The sequence below is a fragment of the Mya arenaria genome, chromosome 15, assembly GCF_026914265.1.
Source record: "Mya arenaria isolate MELC-2E11 chromosome 15, ASM2691426v1".
NCBI classification, from domain to species: Eukaryota; Metazoa; Mollusca; class Bivalvia; order Myida; family Myidae; genus Mya; species Mya arenaria.
Genome location: NC_069136.1, coordinates 11,818,706 through 11,840,063, shown reverse-complemented (window position 1 = coordinate 11,840,063; position 21,358 = coordinate 11,818,706). Strand labels below are relative to the sequence as shown.

At 34.0% G+C, this 21,358-nt stretch overlaps 1 protein-coding gene across 2 annotated transcripts; it reads right to left on the bottom strand.

Annotated features, from left to right (window-relative positions):
* Window positions 1-14,214: 14,214 nt before the first annotated feature.
* Window positions 14,215-16,911, bottom strand: LOC128218678 (uncharacterized). Of its 2 annotated transcripts, XM_052926334.1 has the most exons (3): window positions 15,424-15,625; window positions 15,027-15,142; window positions 14,215-14,563 (listed from the first exon to the last, which is right to left on the bottom strand). In XM_052926334.1, exons 1-3 carry the CDS (start codon window positions 15,591-15,593, stop codon window positions 14,241-14,243), a joined length of 609 nt encoding a protein of 202 aa, XP_052782294.1. In that variant the 5' UTR covers window positions 15,594-15,625; the 3' UTR covers window positions 14,215-14,240. The 2 variants fall into 2 exon arrangements, with proteins under 2 accessions (XP_052782294.1, XP_052782293.1); XM_052926333.1 differs by lacking the exons at window positions 15,027-15,142; window positions 15,424-15,625 and adding an exon at window positions 15,792-16,911.
* Window positions 16,912-21,358: the final 4,447 nt, after the last annotated feature.

The window sequence follows — 21,358 nt, the reverse complement described above, 5'->3', positions numbered from 1 at the left end:
TAACGTTAATATATTTTGTTTCAAGAAACAATCTTAAATATAAATGTGATTAAAGGCATCTCATGCCTGGTTAAAAGGGTATCTTCTGGAGTGACAACAAGAAGGAGGAGGCCACTATGTGAGGCTTAGGTCCGATTTGACCCTTATATGTGCTTATTGTGACGACAACCAGTCGGCAAATGTCACCTGATGCTCCTTACATGACTTATTTATCGCTTAAGTATGTATATCATAGCGAACAAAAGTAGCATGAGGTCAATATAGTTTCAGTTCATGCCTTGTATGTTCATATTGTGTGCTTACTAATGCGATGACACGTAATGTACAATTGCGTATCAGTGTAGCCCCCTTATGCCTGCTAGCCCGCCATGGCATGCCAATAGACACTATATGTTTAATTCAGAACAAGCATGTCTATATCATGATTTTTAATACCATAATGCGGATGTCACTTGAAGTTCAGGACTAGTGTGTCCCTATTATGGGTACTTGTACCACAAACGGTTTGATGAGGTCACTCTGTTGTCACTTTAGATAAAATCGAGTTACCGGGTAAGGCTATTATGTATTAGTATACAATGTGAATTCTATAACTGAATAATGAACATTCTAACAAGAAAGGAATATATCACATGTACAAAGTCGCCCTTCACTTCTACTCCCACCCCAACAAGCACTTTGAGCATGACATACGCGACATTTTTGGTCAGTAATATGTGAAGAACAACAATAATATTTCTAGAAAATGCTTTAAAAAAGTGTCCGAAATGGTTTGGCAATCCGACCTTTGGGTTACATCGTTGCAACATTTTGAAGACAAAAAAGTATGTTACCGGACGGTTTAATCGATTGTAATCCAAACGGTATTATATTTTATAATAATTTGTTTTTCCAAATGTTTGACTTTGAATTTCATGTTATCAAATTTATTATTTTTGTAGATCCAATGTTCTGATGAGTGTAAACACAATTTTTATATAAAAGGACATAGATGCATATTTACTTTTTTGCTGCATAGAAATGACATAAACATTTTACCTAGGCCTCAAGGACAAGTATTATTTAGGGTTTAGAAAAGTTATGGTCGGTAAGAGTAGTATGTGTCATGCTAGAATATGGCATCCATGAACTATTTTCAGTAAAATGTTATTATCAATAATGGTGCCACAACACGTATTTATGCTTATAATTTTAAACGTTTCTAAATGTCACTCTCGTCTTTTAAGCGCGCTGTAGACTTAAGATTAATGTTTCCGCTTAAGAGGCAAAACATACTAGTCAGTTGCATAATATCACGGTCATCGCCGAATCTCATATTTTGCGGGTTCGTCTGAGAGTTCAATAGTGATTTGATAATAACGATGATCGTTGAAAAGCGGATTTGAAGAACTGTTGCTTTTGAATGGTCTAATTAATACAAATAGGTTTTATTACGCAACAATTTCTTAGTGATAATGTATGTACCTTATTTCTGTCGGTTTATGCAGTTTGAAAAATCGGGCGCGCGCCTACATACGAACCTACATACCGTATGAACGCACAGCAATAGTTCTTTTTCCTAAAAGTGACATTCTCATTCAAATTCAATCCATACACATGTATAACAAAGATGAATATTGAGAGAATAATATTTAACAACTCACTAATTAATGCATTTACGGAAAATATTAATGACCGATAACAGGACTGTAACCGTATATCCAAAGGCTTGAAACGCATACATATTGAATGACTGGTACCTCAGCGTTTGTGTTATGTTAAATAATGATATTGAAAAAGATTACTGAGTGGGTAAAAGTTTGTAAGTGCTTCCACCCGAACTGCATCTTAACCAAGTATAAAGGATCACCATAAAGCCCTAAGCGCATAAACACAGATGTGTTCGTCAAATGTCTAGGACACACTTGCAGGTCAAATATCAAAACTAACACTGTTGATAACACTTATTTAGACTGAAGCTAGTCCGGGATGAACAATGCATTCTATGAGTTTCAACAAAACGTGAGTACATCCATCCATCCTGACCGACCATTGTCTTGGCTGTATTTTGATATTTCATAATAGGATTTTCAAAACGGCTTTGACATGAAGGTTCATCATTATGAGGGGACATGGTGCACACATCAGCCAGGTCCTAAGGTAACACTTAGAGGTCAACAGTTAAATAGTACTGTTGATACATTCATTAACTAAGTACATAATAAATTAAGAGGTTCGATTTTTTTTTTTTTTCAAAGTTGTTCGTCACCAAATGATATATTATTATAAACATAAAGGTTTTCGTCTAGGACTGGAAATTTCCCCTGATGTGCCTATTAGGGCGACAACCAGTGGGCGGAAGCAGTAAATGTTCAGCTCAGACTGGAATTTCCCTCTCATGTGCCTATTAGGACAATAACCAGTAGGCGGAGATAGCTATATATTCAGCTAAGGACTAGCAATTCTAGCTTAGATGAATTATTTTCAGTAAAATGTTATCATCAGTAATGGTGCTAGAACATATATATATATGTTAATAATTTTAAACGTTTCTAAATGTCTCTTTTATCTTTTAAGCACGCTGTAGATATTAGATTACTATTTCATTTAATAGGCAAAACATACCAGTCAGTTGCATACTATCACGGTCATCGCAGAATCTCATAGTTGGCGGGATTTGTCCGTGGGTTCAATAGTGATTTGATAATTATGATGATCGTAGAAAAGCGGATTTTAAGACAAACTGTTGTTTCGGAATAGTCTATTCTGTTCTGTAAATAAAGATTGATTTTATTAAGCCACGATTTCGTAGTGATAATGTTTGTACCTTTTTTCTGTCTGTTTATGAAGTTTGTACGATCGGAATCCCGCCTAAGTACGAGCCTACGAGCGGTATGAACGCACAGCAATGATCTGTACGTCAAATGTCAAGGAAACAATACAAGTTAAATATCAAAATGAATACTGTTGATAGAACTTATTTTGACTGAACTTAGTCCGGGTTGAAACTTTACCATGTATACAAGGATTTTCAATAAAACGTAAGTACATCAATCGATCCTGAGGAAACATTGTCTTGGCTGTATTGATCATACATAGTAGGATTTTCAAAACGGTTTCACAATTATAAGGCGACGTAGCACACACATCAGCCAGGCCTGAAGGTATCACTGAGAGGTCAACATTTGAAACAGTACTATTGAAACATTAATTAATTGAGTACATAATAATTTGAGAAGTTCGAGTTTTTTAAAAAAAAATCAAGTTGATCGTTACCAAATAATATATCATACTAAATATAAATAGTTTTCGTCTTACTGTTGAACTCCATGTATGTCTGTGTTGCAATAACATGGAAAATATTCTGGCTGTGTCTGAAGCTTATTTAGCGGGCTTGACATGTCGCCACTTGGCGTGTATTATTGCCATTGTTGAGTTTATAAAGGTCTCCCCGCACTCTATAGAGGCTGCGTTATTGACTCAGTCACAGCCCCAAGTGTGACTGAAACATATTTCTGAGGCCAAGGGGGTGGGTTAATCCCATTTGTTTTTGGGAAATTTGCCAAATGAGTAAACGCGGACTCTACGATGAATGAAATATGTGGTCCCACAGCCCTGAATTTTGGATATGTTTTTTTTTCATTGTTCTTGACTTGTTGTAATTTAGAAATTGGATAGCATGCGTGTCTTGAAAATGTAAAAGCTAGAGTACGGTAACTTTGATATTTTTAAAGGATGAGTAAGACTCGCAGACAGTTCATTGGCAAGAGAGTGTTCTGAGATCAGGACGTTTCGTCCAGTGTGCATACATATATAGCAATGTGAACTGACCTCTTTTTTGTTGAATTTCCAGTTGCCTCACTACTATCTGAATTCTAAAACTTCTTCAATACCAAAGAATATTTTGACATTTTGTATTAATTTATTTTTCTAGTTGTTTTTTTCAAATGTTTATCTACATATTTATGTTGTTTTTGTTTGTTTTTGTTTTTCAAACGGCCCGCGTTCGATTGTTTTCCAATTAAGTATTCAAGTACATGGTAATTATTACCCATACTTGACTATCTAGACATAAACATGTCGCCCCTAGTTCAGTGTATGCTCTTTTTCACTGGATATAATTTATTTTCTATATTTGAATAGTTTTCATTGAATGAATTAGGCGTGGGTCAAAAACCTACAATGTACTTGGACCCGAAGTTTACCATCAACTTGCATAGCATATACCATGTATCATTCTGGACTTCTATTAGTACAATGGTTGTGTACAAGCTTTAAATGAGAAGAATTGAAAAATTGTTTATAATATATACATTTTTCCGATATTTTTTTCTTGATGCGTTTGTTCATTTGACGTTATGTTTTTGTGGTGACATGTATTTAATTGTTTATGGTTAGACCTGATTTGTAAAATAATACTCTGAAATACCTCATCCTATCATGTAAAAACGAAAACAGAAAAGAAAAATATTTTTTTTTGTCACCACAACGTGAATAATAGATCATCAAAATAATTGTAATAATAAGTGTTTGTTTACCGGGCTCGGTAGTGTTAAAAGCTGATTAATATATCGTTCTTTATGCCATGCATAAGTCCATAAAGTCCTTTTCGTTTTATTCCATAATTTCAAACAGTAAAATATATGTAAAACACTGAATATTCTATAAGTTGTTCGATTTAGAAAAAATGGCATCTAGTACACTATATGAATTTATTATAGACTTAAGGACAATATACCTGCCAATGAATGAAACGGTTGTGTCTTAAATACAGAATCCTTCACGTTCTTACGCCAAGTTATGCGAAATCAAAGATTGAAGTAAATACATAAAAGTTGATGATATGCTTGTCACAATATTTTCAGGACATTCGTACTTAAGGACCTATGCAAAATTATATGTCCCAAAAGTGCAAATTGTTTTAAATTTTCAACCGATAATCTCTGCTCAGTGTAAGTCGTCTGGTTAAGAACTTAAAAAGATTATGAATACAATTCAAACAAATATTCCGTAAAATTATGTTAGTGTTATTGTTCTGTTCTTCCCTCTATTTTGTTGCAGGAAAAATGGCCTTTGTAAGCTTCATGTAAATAACGATATGATCTTAAGCGATCCTTCCTGAAGAAGTAATAAAAATCAATGTATATTGTATGTCGCTTAAACGTATTTCGTATGAAAGCTCTTTTCCATGTAAATTAAATAAGGATTTCGTTTAAACCTTAATAATTATAAAACATACGTTTTTATTTCCGACTCAGTTATTTATTCAACGTATTGATTTAGATATATCAATGGTGTATAATTGAGGTAAAAGTCATGTTAAGAAACACGAATAAACCTTACATAAACACAACTGTGCATTTACTGCTAGGACGTGTTTGCAAAGTGTCTGTTATGTGTTAATTAGTCTGTAAAACATGCAGTAAATGCCTTCCAATAATATAACAGTGATACATCTCTTCGTCAGTCAATATAAAACAAAATCTTATGTCAAATAGTCAATAGGTTTGTCAAGCATTATGTTCTGTGTGTACCGATGACTTTTCTAAACTTGTGATAAATCTTTTTCCGTTACAGGGATTGCAATAAAAAGTCGAATCAATTTCAATTAAGGCCTCATTATCCTGTATAAAATTCCGCTCCTGTGACCTCATTCTTTTCGGGTTTTTTATACTTCAACGGTTGTCTCGACTTCAATGGTGTAACCATAACCTGGGTTTAAGTGAAAACCTCAACCCCCAGTTATTTGGTGTCCAAAAGTCGCCAGCGGATTTATGTGGTCCCTTGTTATTCGAATACAAAACAAAATAACCAATTTTAAAGGTTTTACTGACTAAGAATTGTTTCAGGAACAATATAATCCCACAAATTAGTAAAAAAAATTTAAACTTAACTAGGTGTCGTGCAACCAATGAACACATTTTTAATATCTGAACAATTAGTATTTGCAGTCGGACTCCTCTGGGAGAGACATCATGAAACGAATGAGTATGTCTGGAAAACTGAAGTTCGATTTGTAATTGAAATAATTTCTATAAATTGATGGGAAAACTATATAAGAACCATTTTTGAATAAATTAAATTGTTCCTAGATTCATTTTGATACATATTTAAATGAATCTTTGAATCTCAAACGTTCAAAATATCTTATATTTGTTATACATCGTCTACCCCCTATTTACATGTGTTATGCCAATGTTTAAAATACAATTCTACTTAATTAATGTCTGGAGCCGTATAATAATTAAGTATGTAAACCCCTTCTAAGGGGCGTAGGTTAGAAATGGGAAAGAGGGGCAACCAATCACCTTTATTAACCACAAAGTGATCGACACAAGGAAGAAGTTGTTCGACCGCATACACGATGGATTCAAGAAAAAACGGTTAGTGGCAATATCAATTTGATATTCAATCTAGGGAATGTTCGTGTGTCGCTTTGTTTAAATGCGTTATAGATACGCGGAAAGATGATGTACAGACAGTCTTGGCCTCGCGTCAGGACCTACCGCCTGGGGCGAGTGTTGTACCTTCTTATCTTATATTGTGCATTTTCTCGCCTGCTGTAACCGCTTTTATACCGTATCAATTATTCAAGAATAATTGTCAAGTGCACCTTTAAATCTTTTTTGGAGAGATTAACTGCACTACATTCATTAAAACAAATCATTTTTCTTAGTGTAATTTTACTGTATGATTTCTGGTGGTTGCTTCTCAAGTGAAATAATACGTAACTGATTTGTTTTGCAGTCATTATTTTCTTGGAAAAAAAGCCTCATATAATTATTTCGATTGGTTTAACAATCAAATAGATACGAGTGAAACTTACATATATTCATAGCATTTCAGTTTTTTTTTTCAAATTGAAAACATAATAAATTAACAATGTATATAGATTTCACTCTTTTTCAGTTCTGAAATGATTTTGAAAAACGCACGTGCACTAGGTGTTTTAAGGAATGCCATAACGGTAGATATTAGCAAAGAGTGGTTTCTATTTGTTATTTAAAGTATAGGAACAGTGGGTTTGCAACGACACGTCTGTTTAAGTCTGAGAAGAAAACATATGCAATCGCAGACAACATTGCACCAGAGACATATTTAAAATCCAATCGCCAATTCTTCCTCCAAGTATAGGGCCGTCGATGTCTGACCCTCCATCAGACAATCGTTTTGGCATTGGCATAACAGGATGTGGACATCATACACAACAATTTCAACTTTTCGTATTAAACTATTACTTAAATGAGTCATTCATGCTGCATTTTGCATATAGTCATAATAACTTGTAATTTTTATACCCGTTTCATAATTATTGATGTTCTTCCAGCTAACGAAAATGAAATAGGCTAGCTGCTAACTACGCGTTTGGATACCAGGGCACGTTTTTGGCATACATAATCCCGCCGGAGGATTTATTTCGACAACCATCGCATTGCTCATCGGTATCGCCATATATAGGGAGAAAATACCGAAATACACGGTTAATAGCTTGTCAACGTTTTCCAGGTTGTTCCGTGGTCTTGTGTCACACTAGTCAATCCAGGGACAGCAGTTTCTATTCCCAACCGTAACACTAATATACTCATCATCTTCCGGGATGGACGTTAATCGGGGTCCCGTGTGACAGTTCTATATTTTGCGGCACGTCAAAGAATTGGATTGGCTCAAACCAGGGTTTTATTGTGTCTGTGCACCATTATCGAATTATTTTAGATAACTAACACTCTTACCAGAGCACTCGTCGAATGGGCAAGGCCCGAGTGCGAGTTTAAAGAAGCTTACACACCAACTGGTGGTTGAAGCAATTCAGCAACCCAGTCATAATTGCAAACAATGCTGCTTTTTACAAGAGTAATGCAATGATGAAAACGGCAATAGAGTATGTCATTGGACAAACAACATGTATGTGGTTTATTAATAATGGCATAGATTTTGTTGTTATTGTTAATAAAGGTTCATAAATCTTCGTCTTAGTTTGAGAGTAAGATCACAACCTAGCCCGACTTTAAATTAAAATTAGCTTCAAATATTGTTATGAACACAGCAAATAAAATGCAAGAAATAATAATTTAACAATATATTGAAAGGCTTGAGGAGATGACTACATAAATCATGGTTACCAAACTGGCATCTTAACGTTGTCAGTAGGACTAAAACATTCGAACAGGGTCTGCCGCGAGACATTCAGACCAATCTACCGGCTGAGTAAAGTAGTCAAATTACATTATATATAATATTGAACCTTTCGGCGACATATACAGTACAACATTTGGGGTACTTCTCCCAAAGGTTGTACTTTTTCATGAACATCCGGCGCTTTACCTTTAGGCGACAGTCAAAAATTGTATATTCTCGATGGCTAGTATTTTGGGAAAAAACATCATTAATTATGCTTTACTACATTTATTTATGCATATTTTATGAAGGAATATGCAAAGGATATATTAATATAGGATATATAGCATGAAATGATAATGTCTTCCAAAGGTTGTTCAAATAGGCAAAATGTCCCAAAGGTTGAATTTGTATATATATATATATATATATATATATATATATATATATCGTAAAAAAATAAAGAAAAACGTGTAAAAAGAAAGAAAACAAAAATAGAACATCATTTAGTCTCCTGGTAGCCTCCCTGGAACGGTTAGCGTAACTGGAGTCAATCGGGGATTTAAACCATTTTTTGAGTACCGAGCCTCAGACTTGTCCCAACATTTTTTAACGAAATGTCTAAGACTACAGGAAACCAAACAAAGAGTTCATAAATTAGAATCATACGAAAATGAACATAATAACTTAATATCAACATAATATCAATGTGTGGGGCATATAATCTTGATAATAAGGTAACTTTGAAAATACCCTTATATATAGGGCGATTTTTATTTTCATTTCATTTGAGAAAGAAGATTTTATATGAAACATGTACTTTACAGGAATTCTCATGCGATTATGGTATAAATGAGTTAAGGTAAAAAGGAATAAACAAATGAAAAATAATTGACTGTTGAGTGTCTTGTATGTCGATGCAATGCAATTACAAGCTGCACTACAGAGCTCTAAGTGGTTTAAGTTATATTCTGTTCGATTGGATGGAAGTATTTCTTTCAAAACTGTCGTACATATATGTTGGTAAATCAGCATACACTTATTGAACTAATTGTTATAAACAGAGACTGGTATAGTAGGACAACTTTAATCTGTAACACCAAGCCGATTAAAGGGTTATTAGTCTGCGTTTACCAAATGTGCCGAGTGTCTGCAACATCCCATCGCTTTCGGTGGTTGTCTCTTTCAGGCTATACTTAATTCATGTCCCAGTCGAGGCTATGTATTTAATTTGACCAGTGTCTGCTGATACTTAAAACAATACAGACTGATCAGTGTCTGCATAAAACAATAAAACCTGATCAGTGTCTGGTGTGTACATATAACAATGTAGACTACAGGGACAATCTGAGTTGTAAAAATAAAGAGCCTGTTTAGAGGTACAAGGTTAAAGCCTTATTGGCACTAAACTAGACTAGCTACACTTGGATCAAGCTATCTTTGTTTTATACTTATTCGGTTTACTGTCTTGGAGAGCCCAGCAAAACAGGAGTATAACACATACTTTTTAATTGAAGGTTAAGGTCACCCTACATTGAACATGACCTTGGGAAATAGATCACACAGAAAAGTTAAGGTCACATGTCATTTAACTTGACCTTGGGAAATATGTAAATCGGTGACTTTTATGTTACACAAGTGTAATACGGATAAGAAAAAACATCTGTTTTTGTCAGATAATCTTTATTTCAGACTATTAAGTAAGCTTGGGTCTTAGAAGAAAGCAAATGAATATTTTCATTCGAGATTATAATGGAGTTTAGAAATAAAATAGAAAACAGATGAAGGCCATATTAAATTGTAATTGATAACAGTTTTCTACAATTAATCTCAGGTTTTAATCACCATGAAATTCTTTGTGATGTGTTTAATGATTCGAGATTCCTACTATTTATTAAAGTTAATCTAACATAAACATGTTTCTCTTAGCATGATCTTGTGAGTTAAACATACATATGATCAACGTGAAAAAATAGAATAGCACGTGCAAAAAGAAAGAAAAAATTAATAGAACCTTATTAAAGTTGTATTAGATAAAACTCTACACACAGTAAGTTGTTTAATCATGGAATGTAAAAAAAGAAAACGAAGTGAGAGGATGGACTTTATAAAGTAAAAATATAATAATGGAACTTGAAAACAAAATTTACAAATGTAAATGAAATGCTTAACAATTTGAGTGACAATAAACTTACGTTTAATAAATGCCTCAAATGCATACTTACACAACCTTAGCTAACCTTTTTTGTAATTTGACTGACTGTAACAATTCAACAATTTTGATCAGACTTGGTCTTACGTAGTATTTCTATTTAAAAAAATCTGCCCAAATTATTATAAGCACTACATACACAAACAAATTGGAACTCATCCTCAATATCACCTCAGTTACAAACAAACATAAATGTCCGTGAATGTTATTGTATGGGTAGTATCTTCCTTTTAATAATATTATAGTTACTGGGAAAACATCGTGAAGCCTCGTAATGGGTTGGAGAATGGATGGATGCGCCGTTGTTTTCCTAAAAAAAATGTGTGGGTTTTAATTTGATATAATTAACGTTTTAATCCAACTGTACTTAAACTCAAACAAAAATGTTAATGCATTTATTCGGTGATAAAGCATGTAACTATCCAATGAAATTTCGTACCCGTCGTTCTTTGCCAACATCGGAGTTGTTTAACTTTTTGATATTTAGCCCTTTCACAGTGATTTAATACTCGATCGTTGATTGGAGAGACCCTTTGATTAGTATGTAGCAAATAATAATAATGTTGGGCTAAATGTCACTTAATGTTTTTACAAAGAAGATATGCATTCTCTTCAAATGACTGTGACCGAATGGGGTTAAGTAAATATCAAGCCAATAATTACCAGTGTTTTACTGTTGAAACGGCTGTTCTGAATACCTAACATATCAGTGATAAAATTTAAACTAATGGGACAAAATAAGTTGTCAAACATTCAAATTTTATGTCGGTTCAGTTGCGCAAGGTAAGTTTCAAAACGAAACTGAACGAGAAACACTTATAAACACAACAACCAGACCACACACGCATCGGATTTATAGCTAATTGATTGGATTACCGATCAATGAAACACGAGTTTTCGATGGATTTAAATCCCTCTTGGCTAGAAAATAAAAAAAAACCTGAAACAAGCACACTCTTAATAAAGTATGAGCCTTAAATACATATAGCCCGGAATTAACATAACAGGGTTTTCCCATGCCGGTACAAATAAAAGGTGAATTTCGAGCTATTGAAATAAATTCATGTAACAGTCCAATGACTCTATTGTTTCATAAGTAACTTGTGTATATAACAACGGTTTTATTTTGTTTGTACCGGAGGATTAGGTCAGAAAAACCAGAATAGATATAATTCCGGGCTACAACTATTCAAGGTCTTTAAAAAATGTGTCATGACATGAAAACAATTAATCGTTAACGACATATTTCGCTGCTTGAGCCGTAAGCGTATCAAACCTTGGTTTGTATCAGAAGCATTTCCCTTCAAGCAAGATATTTGTTTCAAGATATTACTTTACAATTAACAACGGTTTAATTGTTCATGTTTTGGCACAGGAATGTGGTGTCCCTACAGTCACATTGAAGAACACCTAGCAACGTCCAGAGGAAATAGCTCAGTTTGAAAATACTTCTTCTCGCTATTTTACTGCAGATAATAGCATTTAGTAATTACGATATCATGAGTGTCAGGGAATAAATTGTCAATGCGCAATTAATAGTGAGCGAAAACATAAAAACGAATGTATAAACGCTGATGTGCATTACCAAAATTTACCTCAAGGTTTCACTTAAGGCAACCACATTCAAATAGTATAAAAAGTGAAAGCACATTCTCGTTTTATGTAATTAATCATTAGGGAACATTATATGAGTAAATTAAAACCATGGATCAGCCATGCAAACATATTATTGGAAAAAGTACCTTAGTTTTTAAGCCATACATATTTCTTATAAATGTATTTCTTAAGTGTTAGTGTATGTGCAATTTTCCTTTTAACTACGAGTTATTATAAGTGACAGTGCTCTTATAAAATACTTTTGGTATTTCTTTTACGGATGAAGAAAAGAAAGAAACACGAGTTCATCTGTAGTATATGTGAATTAAATTTGAATACATTTACTGCATAATTTACCAGTTTTGACCGAGATGTGATTGTGCCGCATTTTTGTTCAAAACATTTTCCTCGATTAGGACAGGGAGGGTGTGGGGCATTGCGTCCGACGTCCTCATATAATCCTATTGTGCAGTGCTGCCTTGAAATGTGGCAATCAGTGCTTCATTATGCTTTTTATAAAATAATTTGTTAACGAGTGCTAAGAATTTTGCTTTTTAAATATGGTCATGACAACTTGATGAATATTTGACAACATGTCTATTTCCGCAGGCGCAGGGGAACATATTTAATAGTCCCTATACGCGGTGCTCCTCTAATACTTTATGTACGAAAGATTGTTCGACGTTTTTACATCTCAGCAGAAATGTTTAATTGACTCACCAAACAGACACGTGTTATGTTGGGTAACATCTCGTATTAGTTTTAATTAAAGTTATAATTAAATTAGATTAGCTTTCATTACATTGTTTGTGCATTTAGTAGAAAATAGAATTATTGTTAATACTTTTCTCAAGGTTACAGGATGCACAGTTTTGTTGTGAAATTACTGAAATTAAACTAGTTTACGTAAGACCTGTAACGAGTAGCTGGATAATTGAATCCGGAGACTTCTTACTCGAGCTAATGTATCGATAAGATATTACATTGTCATGGTTTCTAATGTATACATACTGTGTATTACAGCCTTACTTAAACTTAAACAAAATACGGTTTTTTAAGGTTCATTATGTCATTAAATGAATAGTTCCATTGAGAAAAATATGTTATGATGTCAGGATTCCACATATATTTTACATGAAACCCTTTTAGCATACAATAGGAGAGACAACGTATCAACCTGCCAGCATGACTGGATAGCGTTTATAAATCAAAAATCATGGCATTGATTGAGTTTCGCCTTTCAGCGATTTAAGACTAATTTTGTATTTTGATATAATATTATATTGACCATTAACAAATTTAGAGAAAGCTTTTCTAAATTTATGATATCTGAAACTCTGCTGCGAGAGCAGAAATGATTGACATCTGACATCTGCACTATATGATGGTGAAGTATGAACATCTCCACCTTAAAAAGGGTAATTAATTATTTTTAAATTAAAATCCACACGTTAAACCCCGCGTTGTACACGCTGTAAGCAAAACATGTAAAGACACTTTGGTCTTACGGGGAATAAATGGAACTTAAGACCATATCAGGAGGATGACACATCTTCTGGGCATCCCAAAACTTTCGACGCACCTGCAGACAGACACTGTCCTTATACTCATTCCCTGACAATGTGGGGACTACTGCAACTGATACACACAATTTTACAACTGGTTTTGATTGATTTCAATGATGGTGTAATATCGTGGACTGTAAACAAGTGCAAAGTAATGGAGAAATTTACAAAACTTGCGCCATCTTTTATGTTAAAATATATGATTATATAATTGGTAATTAAACCAGAGGTCATCCATTATTTCTGTAAGCGTAAAGTATTATTGAAGTTGTAATTAGATGAAAGCCATGCATACTTTCTGTTAAGATTTGATATTGATAACAAACTATAAAGAACGATGTTGACATTCATAATGCATCTATTCTTCATGACAGTTGACATACATGCCATAATATAATTATAATTACTCAATTATGTTTATTTACGCCTTCACGTATTAAATCAAATTGGGACGATTCGTCGTTATTCAAAATCAAGTTAATACACAATTTATTATTTTCACCCACCCTGATATAACTTGTACGGATATTTGATATTTTATATAAAACATGCGTTTGTCCTGGGAATCTCCCTCTTCCTATCCCCCAAATGACATCTCACTTGCCACAACGTGCGTTTTTCGAAATTTCTTTTTATAGGTAATGATACACGAGCGAAAGCGATGTGTTTAGAAAGGGCATGGTAAGAAAGCAATTGTATTAAAGCGGTGATGTGTCTCGGAAACTTTTTCAATTCAATTGACTGCGCGTCATGGCGATGACCTCAAATTACAACTACGCACACGCTAAGTCTTTACTTTTGGTTTCCGTTTCCGTATTATTAGAGGAGTTGGTACGTTTCATTGTTTCATACTCTTGGGTTTCCTCCGTATCCGTATTCTTAGAGGAGTTGGTATGCTTCATTGTTTCGTCCTCTTTGGTTTCTTCCGTATTCTTAGAGGAGTTAGTAGGCTTCATTGTTTCATACGCTTGGATTTCTTCCGTACCCGTATTCTGAGAGGAGTTGGCATGCTTCATTGGTTCGTACTCTTGGTTCCCGTCATCTTTCTCCATCTGTGCCTCAGACAAAATCTGATACGAATATGAAGGTTCATCAGCTGTAAAGGAAATCATGATGCTAGTTATAGCGTGCTACTTTCGACCGTTACAAAACAGTGCATACCATTGCGTTCGCTCTAAACGTCGTTGATGAAACAAATACTGGAGGAGTTAAAATTGGAAGCACAAAATATTTAAAAAGCAGCCATGGTTTTATTCGGATTATTCAGCTAGCATTGCGATTTGACTACAACAGAACTCAATCAATGCCATGATTTTGGATTTATAAACGCTATCCAGTTATACTGGCAAGTTGATACGTTGTCTCTCCTATTATATGTTTAAAGGGTTTCATGTAAAATATATGTGGAATCCTGTCAACTTAACATATTTTTCTCAATGGAACTATTCATTTAATGACATAATAAACCTTAAAAAAACTTCCGTATTTTGTTTAAGTTTAAGTAAGGTTGTAATACACAGTATGTATACATTAGAAACCATGACAATGTAATATCTTACCGATACACAAGCTCGAGTAAGAAGTCTCCGGTTTCAATGTTTTTGATGGATTATTCCCGTGGCCACTGTCCCCGGACATTTTACGATGCACTGTTCGGTTATTAAACAAATTGGACCTTGTAGAAAGGAATATAAATTAAGTGTTGTTTAGAGCTGTTTCAAATATTAGGCATATGTTTAGTGTTCATGAAATGCTGATAATAACAAGAGAGACAAACGTATTCATAATCATACAATAAAAACAATATACATTATAGTTATGTTATGAGCTTATTTAATGCACAATGAACGAATCTGATCGATCTAAATATCCTTCATAACCGGAACGTTGTGATAAATATTTACATATATATATATATATATATAACGAACGAAAGGAAGTATAAATCTGTCTAACCTTTGCTTTAAGATCCAAATAACAGCTAACATTAACAGAATGCCAAACACAAAACCACCAACAGTTCCGACAATTGTCGATGTAACATTCGGTATTGTGACTGATATCTGTTCCTGTCCTTTCACTACAACGTAAAAGGTTAGCCATGCAATTCTAAAAGCTAGGAACATAATATCCTACAAAAAGTACCGAATACTCCGTTTATCCGTAAGCCATTACAAAGAGCTGATCTACAAAGAAAGTAAGGCATCAAATCAGTGCCCATGTCCTCAAATGAATAAAATGTCTTATGAACCTAAAAAGCAATTCATGTCCAGTTAAAACTGAAGTAAGATGAAGGTATCTAAATGTTTTGTACGATGCCTTACCTTTCTCGCAAAATGATCCAGTGTATCCCTCAAAACAGCCCTCCATACATTCTCCATTTCTTTGATTGCATGTGCGATTCTTACACTTGGTACTGCAAGAAATGTTGCAATAGGGACCGTACTTGAAACCTTGGTTACACATTATACATAATCCTGACAATTGGTCGCAAGAATCGCAGTTGCCTAGACATGGGATATCACACGTGTAATTCCAAAGTCCGAGATTGCAGCCTTCAGTACAATTTCCACTTCTTTGTTTACATTTAAAATCCACGCAATTCGATGAACAGGGTGTACACGTTTCGTTTGAAGAAATATAGTAACTATTTTCACATAATGTACAAGATCGAATATTTTTATGGCATCTCAAACAATGGGTATCTATTTCAATGCATTTCCCTAAACAATCCTCCCCAAAATACCCGTCTTGGCATCCGTCCAAACACTGACTGTGGGAAATGCATTTGCCGTCCTTGCAATGATTACTACATTCGCAGCATGCATTTTTATAAGAGAAATACCTCTCACCTTTACAGGAATTGCAGGAGGTATCTGCGCAATATTCTTTTCGACAAATACATTTCAGATCTGTGCTTATATAACCATTTCGGCAATTAAGACATTCTTTACTCCCTGAAGCGCAGTAACAATTTATTGGGCACCTACAGGCCGTACCCCAATGGTCTTCAAAGCATGATTCACAGATAGATCCGTTGTTCTGCTGGCATGCTTTACACTGTGAGTTACAGGGTTCAGAGCATTTGTCAGAGGTAAAGCCATCTTTACAACCAGCAGTGCAAACACCGGTTGATCTTAAACAGGTTTCCTGTAAACAATTGACAGCGCAGGTTTGGTTGCAATATTCACCGTAAAGCCCTTCGATGCATTCGTTGCATTTTTCTCCTTGGAAATTAGTTTTACAAGGACAAAATCCGGTTTTGGCATCACAAGTAGGGGTAGCGCATCCTGGACTGCATTTATGTTCACACTTCTCACCATATCGATCCACGATGCATCGGTCGCATTTTTTTCCTTCAAAATTCTGTCCACATATGCAAGTACCATCTCTTGAGCAACTTCTTTCAGAACAGATGTTTAGACACGTTTCATTACAGTGTTCACCAAAGAAACCACCTATGCAGTACGCACACATCTCTCCGGAAAATTGAAGTTTACAATTACAACGCCCTTCATTATCACAAGTATTAATGAAACAACCATTTGAACATCTACTTACACATAAAGTGTTGTTTCCATAAAACCCAGGTTTGCAAGAATCGCATCCATACTTTGCATTGCAACGGCAATTTGAATGGTTGCAATTGAGTGAACAGCTGTCTCCATATTTTCCAGCAATGCATTTGTCACATTTGTCTCCTTCATAATTATCAATGCACTTACATTTTCCATCATCGTCGCAAAAGCGGCTCATACAGCCAGGGGAACATATTTTGCTGCAAGAGGTGCTTGGGTCATAAAACGTTCTCCAACAACTGTTGCATTTGGAGCCATCAGTGCGAGAACACTTAAAACAGTTTCCTCGGCATATATTCAAGCAACGATACCCCCAATATGCTTCTCGACAACCATCAACGCAATAATTATCAATTCCATCACTCATTCCACATTTGTCTGTTTTACAACATAAGCAATGTCCTGGGCAAGTCTGGCCGTGACCTTTTAGCCAAGTAAAAAAGACAAAATAGTTCATTATTAAGAGTTACTACATTGGAACCGACATTGAGAGCAACAACAAATTACTATGGTAAATTCGGTTTTAATGTATCCAAATTTCACACTTTAGCGTAAGCAATTGTTGTGGACGAGGTGAAAAGGTAAGCGCAACATACATTTAGAGAATAACTCGGCATATATATTAGACAGTAAGTTGAACACAAATTACTCGCAAACATATGAGTTTCATGACAAAATGGAAAATGATTCGGCACTAAATAAAAGCCCCATGAGGAATGCGGCAAACATCAAAACATTCTTGTGACTTTGACATCAAAGTAGTTTAATTAATAAAGCAGTTTTAAAACATATGTTTTATTACGATAAACCCCTTTTTTATTATATAAATTGTTAACATTACATTTGTTCATCTTCATATTTTAGCTAAAGCTGGTTATGTTTATAATAGAACAAACGACTCAAAACGAAACTGACTGATATAGCGATCACGCCTTGCTTTATTCTTCACCGATACGCATAAAGCATAAACTGAATTGAACTTTGTTAGTCTCTTTAATTGAATATAAGTCATATTACCAAACTTGGTATATCAAAATTTCTAACCTTATCGTTTATTAGATTTAACAACTATAAACAAAATGCTTAGAAACGAATAACAGTTTAAAAATGAATAAGGAAACATGAAATAGAACTTGAAAACTATACCTTTAATGTAAAGGAAAGACAGTAGAACGATCGTGACAATTCTAAATCGCATCGTGTTAAATAATGTCTTTTTAAACACTGCTTTCTAATAACGTCCAGCACTATGCAATGACAAGTAACACTGCAGGTTAAAAGTTACATCACATTATTAACATGACATGTCAATATTTTCCTTTAAAGAGTTTTCATCACATATACAAAAATATCACTGATACGCAATGCGAAAATTGATTGTTTTGCTATTACATGCTGGATAGGGGTGTAATGACAATACTTGTATTAAGGTGAAGATTCACTTTAACTTCCTAGATTTAACAAAAAGACTAACGAAGCATTCACATTTATATTGTGAATATAATTGTTTAACCGAGTGCAGACTTTCAATATATTAAAAGACAATATATTAAATTACTTACTGCCTTCACAAACAGTAATATTTAAAAAAACATTCATTGGCAACTGGGTGATTGCATTTAATATATTTTTTCTCAATTGATGAAACTAAAATCTAAAATACATATATCCCAAAGTAACCGTTTTTACCTATTAATTGTTTCAGTGGGCTTTATTTATTGCCTATCCTTGAAACAAATGGCTATGGGACACAGTGCCTGGACAATAATTCTTATACAAATGTATTCTTTGTTTTTCTGTTCAAAAAGTTTAGTATTACCCATTTGTTCTTTCAAATACCTTCATAGTGCTCCCAAAGTAATAAAGTTATAAAATTAAATGGAAAAGCAGTCGTCTTAATCGCGAAAGCCTTATTTCAATAGCATTGTTAAACTATTTTCCTTCATTAAACCTAAGGTTTCAATTAGCATGAAGATCTCGGTATTTGGTTTCATTATATTTTTAGCAAACATTCAGTTATAAATGTCCATGTATGTTATGGTATGGGTTTTATTACCTTCTTTGTTTTGTAATACTTAGAACACGTCGTTAAGCGGTAAACCCTAGTGAATAAAGGGTCTTTATTTGAATGAAAACATGAATCTGAGCTTAATTCTTATGGATGAAATGTTTACGTTGTCATCGTATCAAACAAATAATTGGTTCGGAGAATGGATCGGTCTTCCGATAGGTTTTCCCTAGGTTATAATTTAATAGAATTTACCTGTTCTCTAGAATAAAACAAATGTTTAAAGTGTGGTTCCTCACAGAACCACAGATGCTGCCATTCGGGGGTGGGGGTGGGGAAATAAGAAATTATTTAAGACGATTTCAAGTGTTATTTGTCATTAAATAAGACGCCTTTGCGAGGATATAACACGGTAGTTATGATGATTTATCGCTATATCCGGGCTCTAATAATGTATATGTACAAGGTGCATACATTGTGTAGTCGTTGGTATTCTAGACGGATGTAAGCTGCGTGTCAGTATATCCAACATAAGGTAGTTTCATAAATCTAGTGCGAACAATTAACAAAAGCAGGGAAGACATGCCTTTTGCAATGTCATTGTTAAGTGCCATTCACCTTATAGTCTACCGGTATTTAACCAGGCCCAACCTTTATAAAATCAGGACATTTTAAGCCTGTCGCTTCAATACTAGAACAAATAACTATGTAAGAGAAATTCCTTCATTTCCTCAAACTTCGAAGATATATTGCATATGAGTGTATATATTGATTTAACGTCGCCTTTAAATTTTACTGTCGATTGCAGAAAAACATTTTTTAAAAATCCGAAGATTTAAATTTCTCCCATTTTTGGCCCATAGACACAATTTTCTTCGATTGTTTGTATAACTCGTGTAAACTACAATGTTTAACTAAATGTGTATAAGCAATGTGAACACACTTTTACTAGTCAAAGCCAAAATGTTGTATTCTAGTTTGTACATAATATATGAGAATTATTGATGAAAAAATGTATAGTATATTATTGATTCGTTTCAGTCATTCACTGACATTGGATGGATTTACATCTGAACAGCTCAAACTAAGGGACATATACAATGATTATACGAGAATTTAAGTTCCACTAAGCAAACTTAAATTACGTGAGTACTTCATAACCATACTGTCCTGGTGTATCGTACTGTTACCTTAAAAACAATTCATCGGTTGTTTATCTTCTAGAATCAGCGTTGATAATTTAAAGGGCAGGGCCTGTATTCACTAAATACTTTTATTTCACAAACCGGAATGGGTAAAGTTAAAATCAAGCCAAAAATTAATACTGCGTACTTTTGATGATATAAAAAATGGATGTTCTGAGGACAAACCAGTCAAAAGCACAATGAATACCACATGGACATGACCATTTGTCAAATATTCAATCCCTGTTCAGAGGTACAAATTAGGGACCAAACGGCAATTAACGAGATACAAAATCGTATAAAAACAGACTATGCACTCTTGAAATAGCTGAGTAAATAAAAAAATACAATGGATAATAATACAATGGAAAATACACATGCATCGAAATACCTTGATCAATATACATGATGGGATACAATCTTGAACGCTCGGAGAAGAACGTTCTCACTCGAATACGCTTACTAGGGTCCTGTTTTGCTAGTTATTTCCTTACAATCGGCAACCATAAAATTGTATGTTTTTTCACAGTTTATGGATGCTTTTTTAATGAACATTTCATGATGTAAAGAGAATATAGTGTCGAGGTGCAAATAATAGCGAGTGGAAACACTTTTAGGATTTAAGAAAAGGCTGCATGACAGTTTCACTCCTTTTTACTTTTTGTACTTTATTTTGTGACATGACCTATTGTTCTGTTAAAGGACTTGGTAATAACATTTGTTATATAAAATAAGTTATGAATTGTAAACGCTTTTGGGCAACTCCAAAGTTCAACAATATTATCTTTAAAAAATACTGTTTTTCGGCAGAAAAGTACTGTTATGTTTTTTTTTCTTTTTTTAACCTTTTGAAAACAAATATGTTAAGAAAAGTTATGGGATAAAAAATAAAACAAATGAAATTCTTATTTCATATCATTATCATTGAACATCCAGGTACACTTCTGTCGAAAAAACTTAATGTCAAATTAAACTAATTTTCAAGTTAGAAATAATTCCTTGAAATTTATTGATTCTATTAATATACATTTTCTATTTTGAGCAAGCGCAATCAGATTTCAGTCTTTGCACTGTTATATTACTACGTTATATCTACTGTATTACGCAGAATGTCATTTGAG

Excerpts from the sequence above, each read along its gene's own strand:
- LOC128218678 (XM_052926334.1), bottom strand. The coding sequence starts at position 15,593 with ATGTTCCTAGCTTTTAGAATTGCATGGCTAACCTTTTACGTTGTAGTG. Across the intron at positions 15,143-15,423 it reads ATTTGGATCTTAAAGCAAAG|GTCCAATTTGTTTAATAACC; the intron begins GTTAGACAGATT and ends CCTTTCTACAAG. Across the intron at positions 14,564-15,026 it reads TTACTCGAGCTTGTGTATCG|CTGATGAACCTTCATATTCG; the intron begins GTAAGATATTAC and ends TTTCCTTTACAG.